The following is a 14,739-nucleotide window of genomic DNA, read 5'->3' as shown; positions in this document are numbered from 1 at the left end:
TTGATATTGATTTAATGTTGTCTTTAAATATACTAAATCATGTATGTGTGAAATTTGTGTTGATTTAGAATGGACCATTATCATGTACCTGTCTCAAAACAGGAGCAGCGGAAAAAACATGTAATCTATGCACTTAAATAGCAAATGGAACAGGCTTTTCTGTGGTTCATTTTCATGCCAGCAAGGTATGCTATACTCCTGTTGTAAAGTAAAGCAATGTGCTTAATATTAGGAAAGTTGAGAAATAAATATAATAGGCCTAGTCTATAGAATACTGATGGGATCCTCCTCTTTTTAGTAGAGGCCATGACTCTGTTTTCTCATGTAATTACATGGCCTATAGAAATGTTGCGCAACATGAGCTCATGGGCTCTCACTAAGTGTTTGATTACATTTTCAATTACATTTGCATTGATGTCAGAGTGGTTAGAGGGACAATAGATAGCTGAGTACCAGGCAGTTAGCACGTTTGGTTGGCTACTAATGAACATCAGCAGCGTCAGAGATTAGAGAAGGCTAATTACCTGACTAAACAGTCACGTGAAATTTGACTGCTGTCATGACTCATGACCGCTGGTGTGGTGGTAAGATGGTCACGTAACAGCCCTACCCTCACACACAGTACAGTATATCCAACCCAGTTGCCTACTGGTCAGGTCTGGATGCTGCTGGCAGACCAACCACCACTCCCTGAGTTAGCCACCTTATGTCTAATCCACTACAGACTTTTACCAGGAGTCCTGTATGGGGGCAAGCACATAGAGACAGGTAGTAATTAGGAAATATTGACTTTATCTGAACAACGTGACTTGCCTGTATTCCAGGATGTGTGGATGGAATGACTCATTCAATATGGTGGTCCACACATTGCATACATCTTGAGAGGAGGTTAGCAAAGCCCTGCACCTGGCTACATGAAATAGATGTTTCGTTTTATGCTGTCACAAAATGAATTAATGTCCGGTTATACTGTATGTGGTCTAGCAACTGTATGAGTCAGACGGTACAGTCATGGATTTTGGAATGACACAATTTGACAGTAATGGCCTGTAGCCATCTACTGTATATCTAAATATATTGAATCAATATTGAATCACTAAGCTTGTAATAAGTGACTCAAGCTGAGACAGGCTCCGGAACTCTTTCTCCCTTTGTCGATCATTATTTCCTTACCTTTCTTTTTTTATCCTTTCATTTCCTTCTCTCACTATCTTTCTGTCTCTCCTCTCTCTCTCTTTGGGGCAGGCAGTGGTCTGCTGTGCTGTGTGGAGATGTATGATTAGTATATGCTTAGTCAGATACAGCTGTTTTGCAAACTAAGGGAGGCCTTTGAACACCTTCCATCTTATTTTAGCTTTATTCATGGTTGCATGTTTCGTCACAATATTGTTTTGAACATTTGTTTTGGATGATGCACAACTGATCATTTTACTCAAAGCATCGTCAATGAGCACTGATGACAATTTCCTCAAAAGTGAATTACATTGGCTTGGAAATACAACGGCAATAATTAGTTGGAAAACCTTTCGTCATCATTTTGATGTCGCCAGATTGACTTTAGATGAAGTATAATGTTAGCTAGTTAGCTAAGATTGAGGGGAGGATTTTAGCTAACTACCGTTATCATTGCTAACTATTTTTGACGAACTTTGCTAGCTAATGACAACATTGCTATCTAAAGTAAATTTGACGACATGATAATGCTGGCAAAGATGGTGTCCTACTAAATATTTGACTACTTCAGCAATGTCAAGGTATTTCCAGGCACTATATTGTAACTTAGATTAAACAGTCATTAGCCTCCGTCCAGAATGACTGCGATCGTCATCACTTTAGGCAACCATTATTACGCTATCGGCAGAGGGCGGATTGAGAACGTTCACAACAACGGCATGACGCGACCAAGTGACAGAGGTGCAACCTAAAAATCCAAATAACTTCACAGATCTTCATTATAAAAGGTTTAAACACTGTTTCCCATGCTTGTTCAATGAACCATGAACAATTAATGAACATGCACCTGTGGATTGGTCATTAAGACACTAACAGCTTACAGACAGTAGGCAATTAAGGTCACAGTTATGAAAACTTAGGACACTAAAGAGGCCTTTCTACTGACTCTGAAAAACACCAAAAGTTAGATGCCCAGGGTCCCTGCTCATCTGCGTGAACGTGCCTTAGGCATGCTGCAAGGAGGCATGAGGACTGCAGATGTGGCCAGGGCAACAAATTGCAATGACCGTACTGTGAGACGCCTAAGACAGCATTACAGGGAGACCGGACGGACAGCTGATATCCTCGCAGTGGCAGACCACTTGTAACAACACCTGCACAGGAGCGGTACATCCGAACATCACACCTGCGGGACAGGTACAGGATGTCAACAACAACTGCCCGAGTTACACCAGGAACGCACAATCCCTCCATCAGTGCTCAGACTGTCCGCTATAACCTGAGAGAGGCTGGACTGAGTTTACAGGCCTGTTGTAATGCTGGTCCTCACCAGACATCACCGGCAACAACGTCGCCTATGTGCACAAACCCACCGTTGCTGGACCAGACAGGACTGGCAAAAAGTGCTCTCTACTGACGAGTTGCGGTTTTGTCTCACCAGGGGTGATGGTCGGATTTGTGTTTATCGTCAAAGGAATGAGCGTTACAGCAAGGCCTGTACTCTGGAGCTGGATGGATTTAGAGGTGGAGGGTCCGTCATGGTCTGGGGTGCTGTGTCACAGCATCATCGGACTGAGCTTGTTGTCATTGCAGGCAATCTCAATACTGTGCGTTACAGGGAAGACATCCTCCTCCCTCATGTGGTACCCTTCCTGTAGGCTCATCCTGACATGACCCTCGAGCATGACAATGCCACCAGCCATACTGCTCGTTCTGAGCGTGATTTTCTGCAAGACAGGAATGTCAATGTTCTGCCATGGCCAGTGAAGAGCCCGGATCTCAATCCCATTGAGCACGTCTGGGACCTGTTGGATCAGATGGTGAGGGCTAGGGCCATTTTTTTGATGTGGGTAGATTTCAATTGAATGCTTTTAGAGTATCTAATGTGTTCGGACCCAGATTGCAGTTCCTATAGCTTCCACTAGATGCCAACAGTCTTTAGACATTGTTTCAGGCTTGTTTTCTGAAAAATTAAGAAGAATGGGACCTTTCTGTCAGTGGGCTGTAGAATCATATAGTGCTGGTTTGCGCGCGTGAACGAGTGGTTGTTTTTCCTTTCTATTGAATACGCTATTGTCTGATTGAAATATTATCCATTATTTAGACAATTGACAACCTGAGGATTAATTATAAACATCGTTTGACATGTTTCGACGAACTTTACTGTTACTATTATGATGTATTCGTCTGTATGTTTTGACCACCTTTGAGCCAGTGGATTACTGAACAAAATGCGCCAACAAAACTTAATTTTTATTTAACCAGGTAGGCAAGTTGAGAACAAGTTCTCATTTACAATTGCGACCTGGCCAAGATAAAGCAAAGCAGTTCGAAACATACAACAACACAGAGTTACACATGAAGTAAAACAAACATACAGTCAATAATACAGTAGAAAAATAAGTCTATATACAATGTGAGCAAATGAGTTGAGATAAGGGAGGTAAAGGCAAAAAAAAGGCCATGGTGGCGAAGTAAATGCAATATAGCAATTAAAACACTGGAATGGTAGATTTGCAGTGGAAGAATGTGCAAAGTAGAAATAAAAATAATGGGGTGCAAAGGAGCAAAATAAATAAATACAGTAGGGGGAGAGGTAGTTGTTTGGGCTAAATTATAGATGGGCTTTGTACAGGTGCGGTAATCTGTGAGCTGCTCTGACAGCTGGTGCTTAAGTTTGCTGAAAATAAATGCAGTTGACAGTGAGAGGACGTTTCTTTTTTTGCTGAGTTAATATTTAGGGTTAAGGATAACAGACACAGCTGGTGAGAAACCAACTGAAAGTGGGTTTGACTTACAGCTGTTAGCTGTTATTCCCTACAGTGACCTCCCCTGTGTCCCAATGCCACATGTTGTCAACACCTGATACATTTTTTATGCATGACAATGGTGATGACTACTCATGTCACCTACTGTAAGTACTGCAATGTGGATTTTCCTGTAAGGTCACCAAAGTGACGTAAAAGCTCAGTGTCTAAAGAGCCCAACTGAGTCATATTTCTCTGTAAAACGGGAAATACAGTCCTACAACATCTGTTGTTATTAAAGCTGATGCCTTTGTTCACAAACAATGTATATACTTTATCAAGGCCCACGCAAGTGTGTCAATATTATACAAACAGTCTGAGCAATCTCAAAGAACAATAACATTACTCTGTCAAAAGTATTCATGGGTTGCAAGTTTCCTCACAATATTGTTTTGAATATTCATTTTAGGACTGATGCCCAGCTGAGCATTCTACTCAATGGAGTCTCAGACTAAAGTGTATTATTGTGGCTTGGAAACATGATGACATTCCAAAAGGAGGCAAATAATTAGTAGGACAAGCTTTTGTCATTATTGTGACGTCGCCAGATTGACAGTAGATGCAGTTTAACTTTAGCTAGCTAAGATTGAGGGGAGCACTGACGTTTTTAGCTAGCTAACGTTAGAATTGCTAGCTATTTCTGACAAACTTTACTAGCTCATGGCAACATTGCCATCTCTCTAGTAAACTTGACCACATCATAATGATGGCAAAATTGTTTCCTACTAATTATGTATTTGTCTTTAGCAATGTCATCATATTTCCAGACCCTTACCGTGTAATTTTTATTAAACATTAATTAGCTCCCGTTCAGAAAGACTGAGCATCAAGCATCAGTCGGACGTCAATATGCTGCGGCACCTGTAGAACGTTGATAACAATGGCAACGACGAGACCGAGTGATGGACATGCAACCCATGAACATGCCTAATAAAATGTATTGGGTCTTATTCTGCAGTATATTTCCACATTTTTCTCCAAGCTTATTCTCAAATGAATTTATGGCCTGCAATATTTGCACAAATTTGCAAACTATGATCATTAACAAAGTTTAAAAACTAGCATGTACTGTACAGTAGGAGGTATAGGTGCAATACCACAGCATTCACTGCAATATCTACCATATCAGTCATTTTGTCAGCTGGAAGCTACATAAAATACGAGGTTGTCCCACACCACCAATACAGTAAATCATGAAGTGGGTTTTAATCCCTCTGAAAGTTGATACTTTAAATCACATGAGAGAGCAGATCTCTCCATGTCAGTCTCACCCTTTTCATCTTATCATCTTCCTGTTCCGACAGATTATTTCCCTCCCATATTCTGTTCCCTTCTATCCCTATTTTCTCTCTCTCTCTCTCTGCTGCCCTTGGGCCGACAGCACTAAAAACCATTTAAATAGTGATACCCTCTCAAGTGTTCCTAATGAGAGAGGCTGAAGCTGCGTAAATATGCCTTTGTCTCCATTTCATCAGTGGGCCCTGGAAAACCTTGTCTGTTTGAATGGACAGGGGAATAAGAGGGCTATAATGATAGAGTAACAATGGTAATGATAGGAGTCAATGCAGCGAATGGCACTGCTTCTCTGTCCTGCAGCAAGGGATACTGTGACCTGTGACTGGATTCCGGAATGATGGTGTTCCATGTCAAAACGAACATCAAAATTGATGAGAGGCTGTTGTGTCAAAGGGGGCATCGCACATACATGATACAATCTACCTTATATTCTACCCCATTTAGAAGACTACATTAGTTTTATGGGCAAATAGAACCTTGACATTTAACTAATCAGCAAGAGCTTAATAATGCGTGTCTGTGTTGTTTCTAAATGCTCACCTGGTGATTAAGAAATAATTGCAATGAACTATCTACCTTATAACGAGCTGGAGGTGGGAAGTATGAAGGAGGAAATGACTGTGCTTTGCGGTGCATTACGGGGCGGGCAGCATTAGGTGAACTACCCAGGAATAACTGGGAGTGTGGTTATGGTTCTGGCAGATCCCAACCTGCACTGGAGATGACAGAGACAGACACCCTGAGGGTCAGACTGTGTCAGTTGGGCTGTTTCTAAAAACAGACACCCCTCCTCCTTTTTTCTCCACAGCAGATGCTAAGTCCTGTCTGTCTTCAGAGGAAGGCAATTACTTGAGTCAGAGAGAAAGGCACTCCTCGCTCTAATAAACCAGCATAAAATCACCCACTGAGTGACAGACTGTCACTGACTCACGTGTGGATCGAGAACAGGAAAGGAGGATGCGAGAGAGGACAGAGGGAATGAGGGAGAGAGGGAAAAGGGTGAAAGGTTTACAGAGAAAGAAAAAAGTGAATTATTGAGAGAGACACCATCTCTTATACTTTCAAAGCTGCTTTGAAGTTGAGCGGTCATACAGAACACTCTTCATCCCGCTCAACATTCTTGCCTCTTCCTATACCTCTCTCCCTGTCTGTCAACCTGTATCCCTCTGCTCTGTCTCTCTCTCTCTCCCTGCCTGTCAACCTGTATCCCTCTGCTCTGTCTCTCTCTCCCTGCCTGTCAACCTGTATCCCTCTGCTCTGTCTCTCTCTCCCTGCCTGTCAACCTGTATCCCTCTTCTCTGTCTCTCTCTCCCTGCCTGTCAACCTGTATCCCTCTGCTCTGTCTCTCTCTCCCTGCCTGTCAACCTGTATCCCTCTGCTCTGTCTCTCTCTCCCTGCCTGTCAACCTGTATCCCTCTGCTCTGTCTCTCTCTCCCTGCCTGTCAACCTGTATCCCTCTGCTCTGTCTCTCTCTCCCTGCCTGTCAACCTGTATCCCTCTGCTCTGTCTCTCTCTCCCTGCCTGTCAATCTGTATCCCTCTGCTCTGTCTCTCTCTCGCTGCCTGACTGTTAGTGTACCTCCATGCCTGTCAACCTGTATCCCTCTGCTCTGTCTCTCTCTCGCTGCCTGACTGTTAGTGTACCTCCCTGCCTGTCAACCTGTATCCCTCTGCTCTGTCTCTCTCTCGCTGCCTGACTGTTAGTGTACCTCCCTGCCTGTCAACCTGTATCCCTCTGCTCTGTCTCTCTCTCGCTGCCTGACTGTTAGTGTACCTCCCTGCCTCTTCACCATGGCTTCTCAGCCTCTTACGTAAGGCTGACGTGGTCAAATTCCACAGCTCACTCACTGACTCGCTCGCTCCCCGCTCCCCCATTTCCCTGTGGCCACAACAATTTGGTACAGTTCAGAACCAGCCGCCCACTTGTGGGATGTTTTTCCAGCTGCTCACAACAGGGCTACCTCAGTTTGGGGCTACTGGACTATGCAAAGTCACTTCACCCCTACCTACATGTACAAATGACCTCAACTAACTAACCTGTACCCCCGCACACTGACTCGGTACCGGTACCCCCTGTATATAGCCTCGTTATTGTTATTTTATTGTGTAATTTTTAGTATTTGTTACTTTAGTTTATTTGGTAAATCTTTTCTTAACTCTTCTTGAACTGCACTGTTGGTTAAGGGCTTGTAAGTAAGCATTTCACACTAAGGTCTACACTTGTTGTATTCGGCGCATGTGACAAATACAATTTGATTTGATTTATATGAGGTCTGGATGGATGAGGAAGTTTCTAGGAGGGAAGAGGGAAGAGACAAAGACACATGCCAATAATGATCACTGAGAATGACATCCATTTGACCATAGAGTAACTTCTGCTGTACAGTAGTTCTGACTATCTGACCTTCTCCACTTATGAGAAAGATCATTTTCATGTCAAAACAAAGTCGACAGTAAATGTAAACGTCCTCTCGAAAAACGCATGTTCTATTTGATGTAATGAAGAACAGGTGCAAACAGGTCTACTGTCCTGGGTGTTATTGTGCAAGGAGTCTGTTAGGGAGTGTGTTGCATCATGCAGGTCACAGGAATTAGCTAGCTACAGTAAAAGGAACACTAGTTTAGCTAATGTCCCCAAAGTTTGCACAGCTGCTGATAACATCAGCCAACATGCAGTATCAACAGTCAGGCATGCAACTCAATCAATCATTGCTCCCTCTGCGACCTCTCAACCCACTCACTCTTTCACTCTCTCCTTTCCACCATCTTATACACTCTCTCCTTTCTTTCATCCTCACATACACTGTCATACATTCAATACCCACTCATCCAGCTACACACTTTGTCACATGCCTCTTCCCCAGGCATTCACTCTGTCACTGATATCTCTTTAGACACTCACACTTCCTTTCTTACCATTGCAGAGTGCATACCTCCTCTCATGCTACAGTATCCCAGCCTCTCATACCCACAAGGGTCAATAAACTCACTCACCCTCTTCTCCAGTGTGTTAGACTACAAAGTGAAGAAGCCACTGACAGAGATGGAGTCACACACACATATCCCATATCCCTTGTACTGCAAACCCTGTTGTGAAGTAAGTGGCAAGGGAAACCTCTCCCTGACCTGCAACCTGCTGGTTAGACACTCTAGGACAGGATTGGTCCTAAGTCATGGACATGATAAAACAACATCAGATAAAGTGGATTCTAAGGATTTGGTTAATTGGCACTGTTGTTTACTCTTACTTTTCTCATTTGCTGTTTTGGTAAGTTATTACAACAGTCTACTCTGATATGGAGGTTACAGCTCAGCATCAGGTTAAAACATCAACCTGTCGCGGTATATTTCTAACTCTATGCAATAGTCCGTGCAAGGGTATGCATTCATGTGGAACTAACTTACAACTGTAGTTAGCTTCATTAATTTACATATAACATATTTGTATACTGCAGCTGTATGATATATGATAAATATGCAAACTCCAACACACACACACACACACACACACACACACACACACACACACACACACACACACACACACACACACACACACACACACACACACACACACCCACATACTTTGAAGTCCGGAAGAACAGGTTGGACCACTGAAAAGGAGGCGGGCAGGACGCTACGGTGAATTGTGTGCTTAACCCTTGGAGGCAAGGTAAAATGCACAGTCGTAAGCCTTAGAGGCAAGGAAGTCATTTTAAGCTGTTTTGTCAAGGACAGACTGGTCTATACTGATGGGCTGGTTTGATTTACTGTTGTTGATGTAGTCATTAATATGAGCAGTGTGTTGTGAACTGCATGGTGTACTCTACAGCACAGCTGGGTTGGTGCTGCTTGGCCTCCCTGCTTTGGCACAGCAGGATCCCCACTTTCCCACACTTTCACTATGCAGTGTCAGGCACTGATCAAGACAGATGAACTCATGTTCAGCAGCACATTTTAGTATTCCGCTTCCTGGCTGGGCTGGGCTGGGCCGGCTGTCCTCTGCTCTGCCTGCTCTGCTATGGCTGGTTAATAATTTGTCAGGTCCTGTGGGGTACGAGGCCAGCATGTCGACAACAGGCCCACTGTTCCTCTGGCCAACGATGGAGATTAGAGCGAGGCTGATCCAGCCATTCTGCGGCCAGGGGGGAAGGTGGGGATGAGTGAAGGGGGTGGGCACTAAGCCTGTTTCTCTCTCAGCTCACAGAAGACTGAATGGAGCGGTCAGAGAGTTTTGCAACAGTCTCAGCCTTCGCAAAGCAGTAGTTCCATAGTTTCTGTAGGCCAGCTATGTAAACACTGCTTTGAACACACACACACACACACACACACACACACACACACACACACACACACACACACACACACACACGCGCGCGCGAACGCACACGCGCACACACTACTAGCACAATAATCTTAACTGGTGTCCGCATAAAAAAATAAAAATAATCCTCTTCAAAATCGTCAGTCTAGAGATATATTTTTTGCATGGGCTGCATCTCAATCCACCACATCCTCCGATGTCGGCCTTCCACATCAGCGGGGGAAAGTGGCAGAGCTACAGAGATGTTTGTCTGATCTGGAGATATCCAGAGAATCGGTCTCCTCGTGAAAACATCTGTAGCGTCCGAACAGTTTGGGCTTCACACTTTTATGACCCCACCATCGTAAGGTGAGACTCTCACGAACAAGTACATGTCGGTTGTTTCACCCACAAGCCTCACAAGACTCGTCTGAAGGTAGCCTGGTACCAGTTTAAAAAGTATATATGGAAGTACAAAAAAGTGACAAAAAAAAGGTGTAGATATTTTATACGTGTATCTCTCAGATACAGGACAGACACTTTTGATTTATTTTTAGATGATCTGTTCTGACATGTATGAATATGTTATTCAATGAGCTTTTATGGGCTAATAGCAGTATGGCCAAATTCAATATTTAATCAAATCATGTTTTTTTTTATACACTTACAGGAGTCCTAAAAATTGTAATAAAATAGCTAAATGATCCTAATGACCTTCTTAAAACAATTCCATATGTTAGCTTATTAGAAACCCAGCCCTGGGCCCTTAGACCTTATTCATGTAAGTGAAAACACACACAATCAATTATTGATTAGAGTGTACCCACTCCTCTATGTTTATGTTCAATGCAAATGTCATCTCTGCTGCATCTGTAAAACATGTCTACAATTAACCAATAGCTACAATCCTATTATGCAGGTCGTAACGTTGACCAATGGGAAACAACAGACTAATCAAAACGTGTTGTTTTCGTTTGCAGGACCATTATGTTTGTTCAGAACAACCAGTCTTGTACAGTGAGGAAAGACAACCATTGGTTCCCAGTAGGCAGGTACACTCACCTCTGTTATCAACTGTCCAAACAGCCAGCATGTGTACACACTACCCACACAGACAGAAACCCTGGAATCCCCACAACCTCCACCTCCACCACATGAACTCAGATTCTCTCCCCACATCAGGGCTCTGACCACCACGAATAAGATAAATATCCTACCTTTGTGAAAAAGAATGCCCACATCAAAAGTTGTTACAGGAAATTCTCCCCATGTAGAGTTCTTAGTGTTTCTTGTGGTGTGTCAGTGTGTTATTAACCCACACCTGACACCTAGTGGTGAAAGGGTATGCTGTGTTCAAATATATAGATCTGTCTTTCTTCTGACGGTGTGCGTGCTTCCTTTCAAAAACAAGATGTTTTTCTGAGTCTACTGCCCGCACAACATCTTTCTGCAACACAGGAAGAATGTGCACAGATGCACACACATAAAACTCACCTCATATATGTGTATGTGACAAATACAATTTGATTTGATTTGATTTGAAATATATTGTATAGCATTTTCACTATAGTTCACTTTATATCACAAACTGATGTTAAAAAGGAAATAGTAGTATGCTGTAAAAAATGTAAACTTGGGTGGAAAGTAGACACACTGTACTAAAGTGAAACATCAAGTGTTTCATCACAAACATTGGTGCGTGTTTATCAGCTCACATCAAGATCTCGGACAAGATAGAGGAAAGACCACAGTACCTGATTGAACCAGTATTCAACCACACACCAACAATGTATGTATTGTCTGTCAGACATCCTCTGTCACCCAATTAAAGAGCTGTGAATAAGTACATTTAAGCATAGCTGTATTGTATACAGTAAAGGGTGTAGTTATCACATTGATCATTACAGTGAGTAAAATGTCTCAAAGAAGGGTGTTACAGGGGCAATCAGCAGTTGAAATAACAAAGTGGGTCCCTGCCACTGTTTCAGGAAAAAACTGAGGGATGTGGCTGGATACATGTAACCATACGCAAATTCATGATCCATGATATCAAAATCATAGTTCTACCATGTGTTGAGGCTATACAGTGTTTGTTTACATCTACTTTGTTTACAAACATTGGAGTAAAACAAGCTTATATTTTGGGTTCTGAAGGGGGACGACAGTTCAAATAAGATCATGAGGCATTTATAAGTTATATTCTTCAAGAATCAATGGGTACATAACATGAATTCATAATTCAAAAAAGTATTGTAGCAACTACAGATTGCCCCTATAAGTTTAAAAGGTGTTTATTGTTTCATGCAAAGTACCTGGAGGAAGCTGGAAATGTGATGTTCTGCCTAGATGAAAATAGACAAAATGACATGCAAAGGTGAATGCAAAACATTGGTAAAACTAGTATCTAGGGCTTAATAGAAATATGCAAAAGTCATAGAGAGAGAAAACAAACCCAACTATCACACTTCAACTCCAACTTAACTTTAAGATTATAATGGTAGAAGTAGATATAGTATGCTAATATTGATTTTGGCAAATGTTGAACAGCTTGTGCTAACAGAGTGGTATCGGCAGCAGAAAAGGACAGGAAAGAGACGAATAGGCTTCTGTTGATTTGCCACCTGACACCTGTCTATGGATAACATTTTATACGGATAGTCCATATGTAGATGCTCTACAGACTATCAGTAAAGTTTCAACTATCTATTTACTAACCCTAACTCTAACCATAACCTTAACCTTAAGCCTTATCCTAACCCTAAACTTAACCCTTACCCTAACCCTAGCCCTAATCCTAAACTAAACCTTACCCTTATTCTAAACCTAACCCTAACCATAAACGTAAACTTAGCAAGCGGTTGCTTATCAACCGACAGTTTGTTGATAGTAACATATTTGTTGATAGTAAACAGATAATTTGTTGATCAGTAGAGCATCTACATATGGAAAATCCGGACAATCCAAATGAAGTGTGACCAGTCTATGAAATGGAGATACCACAGGGACACATCAAACACACACAAAGCCATCGGTGAGGTTTTACTGTCTTATAAAAACAGTGCAAATCAGGCATTCTTCCTGTTTTTTTGTGGTGTATCATTGTGTTATAAACCCACACCTGACACCTAGTGGTGAAACGGTATGCTGTGTTGTGCTAAAATATATACAGTAGATCTGTCTTTCATCTGAAAATGTGTGTGTGTGTGTGTGTCCTGGAACCTTATCACTGGAAAGTTTTAGGAAGGTTGTGGGTGGATTCATGGCTTAGGCTACCGAAGAACCGAAGAAACAAACAAGATGTTTATCTGAGTCTACTGCCCGCGCAACATCTTGCTAAAATACATCAACAATGTGCACAGCAGTGGAGGCTGCTGAGAGGAGGATGGCTCACAATAATGGCTGGAACGGAGCAATTGGAATGGAATAAAATGCATGGAAACCATGTGTTTGATACAATTCCACTAATTCCGCTCCAGCCAATTCCATGAACTCGTCCTCCCCAATTAAGATGCCACCAACCTCCTGTTGTGCACAGATGCACAAACAATAAAAGCCACCTCACAGTAGTGTACACGTGCAAACAAGCAGAAATGTAAAACACTGTCTCTGTGTTAGAGCACTTGATGTCATGAACTGAAGGTGGAAAGGGAAAACGTGGGTGGAAAGTAGACAACCTGTACTAAAGTGAAACACCAAGTTTCATCACAATGTGCCAACCTGCTCACGTCAAGATCTCAGACAAGATAGAGGAAAGACTACAGTGCCTGTTTTAACTAGTGTCCAAACACAAACCTTAATACGGGCTTAATACAAATATGCAAAAATCTTAAAGAGAGAAAATAGAAATGCTCAGCTGTCAACTGCAACTTCAACTCAACCTTAAAGAAAAGGTTGACCTATTTTGAATGTTACATCATTTTGGTGCATCTCTGAGCGATGTTCTATCGATTCCCGGGGTCATTTCATGTTTTCATGTGTATCTGAGCTGTTTCATCATATGCGAAACTCGTCATACCGGCTGTATTTCTGCCTGCCTGAACCGCAATAGTTCAGATACACATGAAAACATGAAATGACCCCGGCAGCAGAAAAGAACAGGTTGATTTGCCACCTGACATCTGATTTTCCTAAATATTATAGATCTATGAAATGGAGATACGAGGGACTCATCAAACACACACATGGTCACCAGTGAGGTTTTACTATCTTATAAAATTGGTGCAAATCAGGTTTGTGGTTTTAAAGTGCTGATATCTTCTAACCCCCAACAATGCAGTACACTGACGAGGCCTGATCAGCCAACCACAAGCAAATATCAATAAAATGCTCAGGAAGTGTGGGACAAGAACCTGTCACCTGGTGATTTTCATATGTTGGTGTCTCATTTCAAACATCTTCACATGCACCATCAATTTAAATGCAAATGCACCTCCGGAGTCATGCTGACAGCAACTGCACACCTGTGATGAGACCTGTAGTCTGGCACAGGACAGCCTGACCCCAGGTATTCAGTTCACCACTCATCACAATACAGGAGACACAGGAGGTGCAGACAGACTGATAGAACAGTTCTCCCCATTGACTCGCTGGGCTGTGAAAGTACCCATACAGGTGAGCCTCTCCATCACTCTGTAACTGGTTGGCAATAATTATCTCCAATCTCTCACAGCATCAGCTGCTGACTCTGTCTCTTCTTTCTCTCTCTCCCTTTCACCCTTTATTTCTCTATCAATGCATCTCTTTAAACTCTCATTTGTTGATGCCTTTTTTACTCTCTGATGTTTGCCATGTCCTCTCAACATGTCTCTTCCTGCCCTCAGCAGCATGGCAGTGCCATTGAGACTGCTGGTTCTATGCTGGCTGTTTGGAGCAGGGTGTAGTCAGAGCTCTCCACCATGGTTCCAGAACATCACTACAACTCTGTTCAACTCCTCGGGAGACATCCTCCTCGGGGGGCTCTTCCCCATCAATGATCTCACCAGCAACTTGAGCCAGAGAGTAGAGCCGGACAGCATTAGCTGTGACAGGTACAGTAACACAAGACCCCCTTATAATGAATGATTAATGTACTTTTGTCTGAATATGATGTTTGTTCTATGTCTAGTGCCTTTATACTGTAATCGTATTCGCAGATTCCACATGTTTCATTCTAATTATTGCT

The 14,739-nt window shown here is 42.5% G+C and overlaps 1 protein-coding gene across 1 annotated transcript in view; it reads left to right on the top strand.

The window, feature by feature from the left end:
* Positions 1-388: 388 nt before the first annotated feature.
* Positions 389-14,739, top strand: part of LOC110494416 (taste receptor type 1 member 3) — a 24,223-nt gene continuing 9,872 nt past the window's right edge. The window contains exon 1 of the mRNA XM_021569423.3: positions 389-14,605. Within this exon, the coding sequence (XP_021425098.3) occupies positions 14,379-14,605 (227 nt within the window). The 5' untranslated portion in view covers positions 389-14,378. The remainder of the gene's footprint in view (positions 14,606-14,739) is intronic.

The sequence above is a fragment of the Oncorhynchus mykiss genome, chromosome 17, assembly GCF_057628025.1.
Source record: "Oncorhynchus mykiss isolate SJ-2025 chromosome 17, ASM5762802v1, whole genome shotgun sequence".
Taxonomy (NCBI): domain Eukaryota; kingdom Metazoa; phylum Chordata; class Actinopteri; order Salmoniformes; family Salmonidae; genus Oncorhynchus; species Oncorhynchus mykiss.
This window is presented reverse-complemented; position numbering and strand designations above follow the sequence as displayed.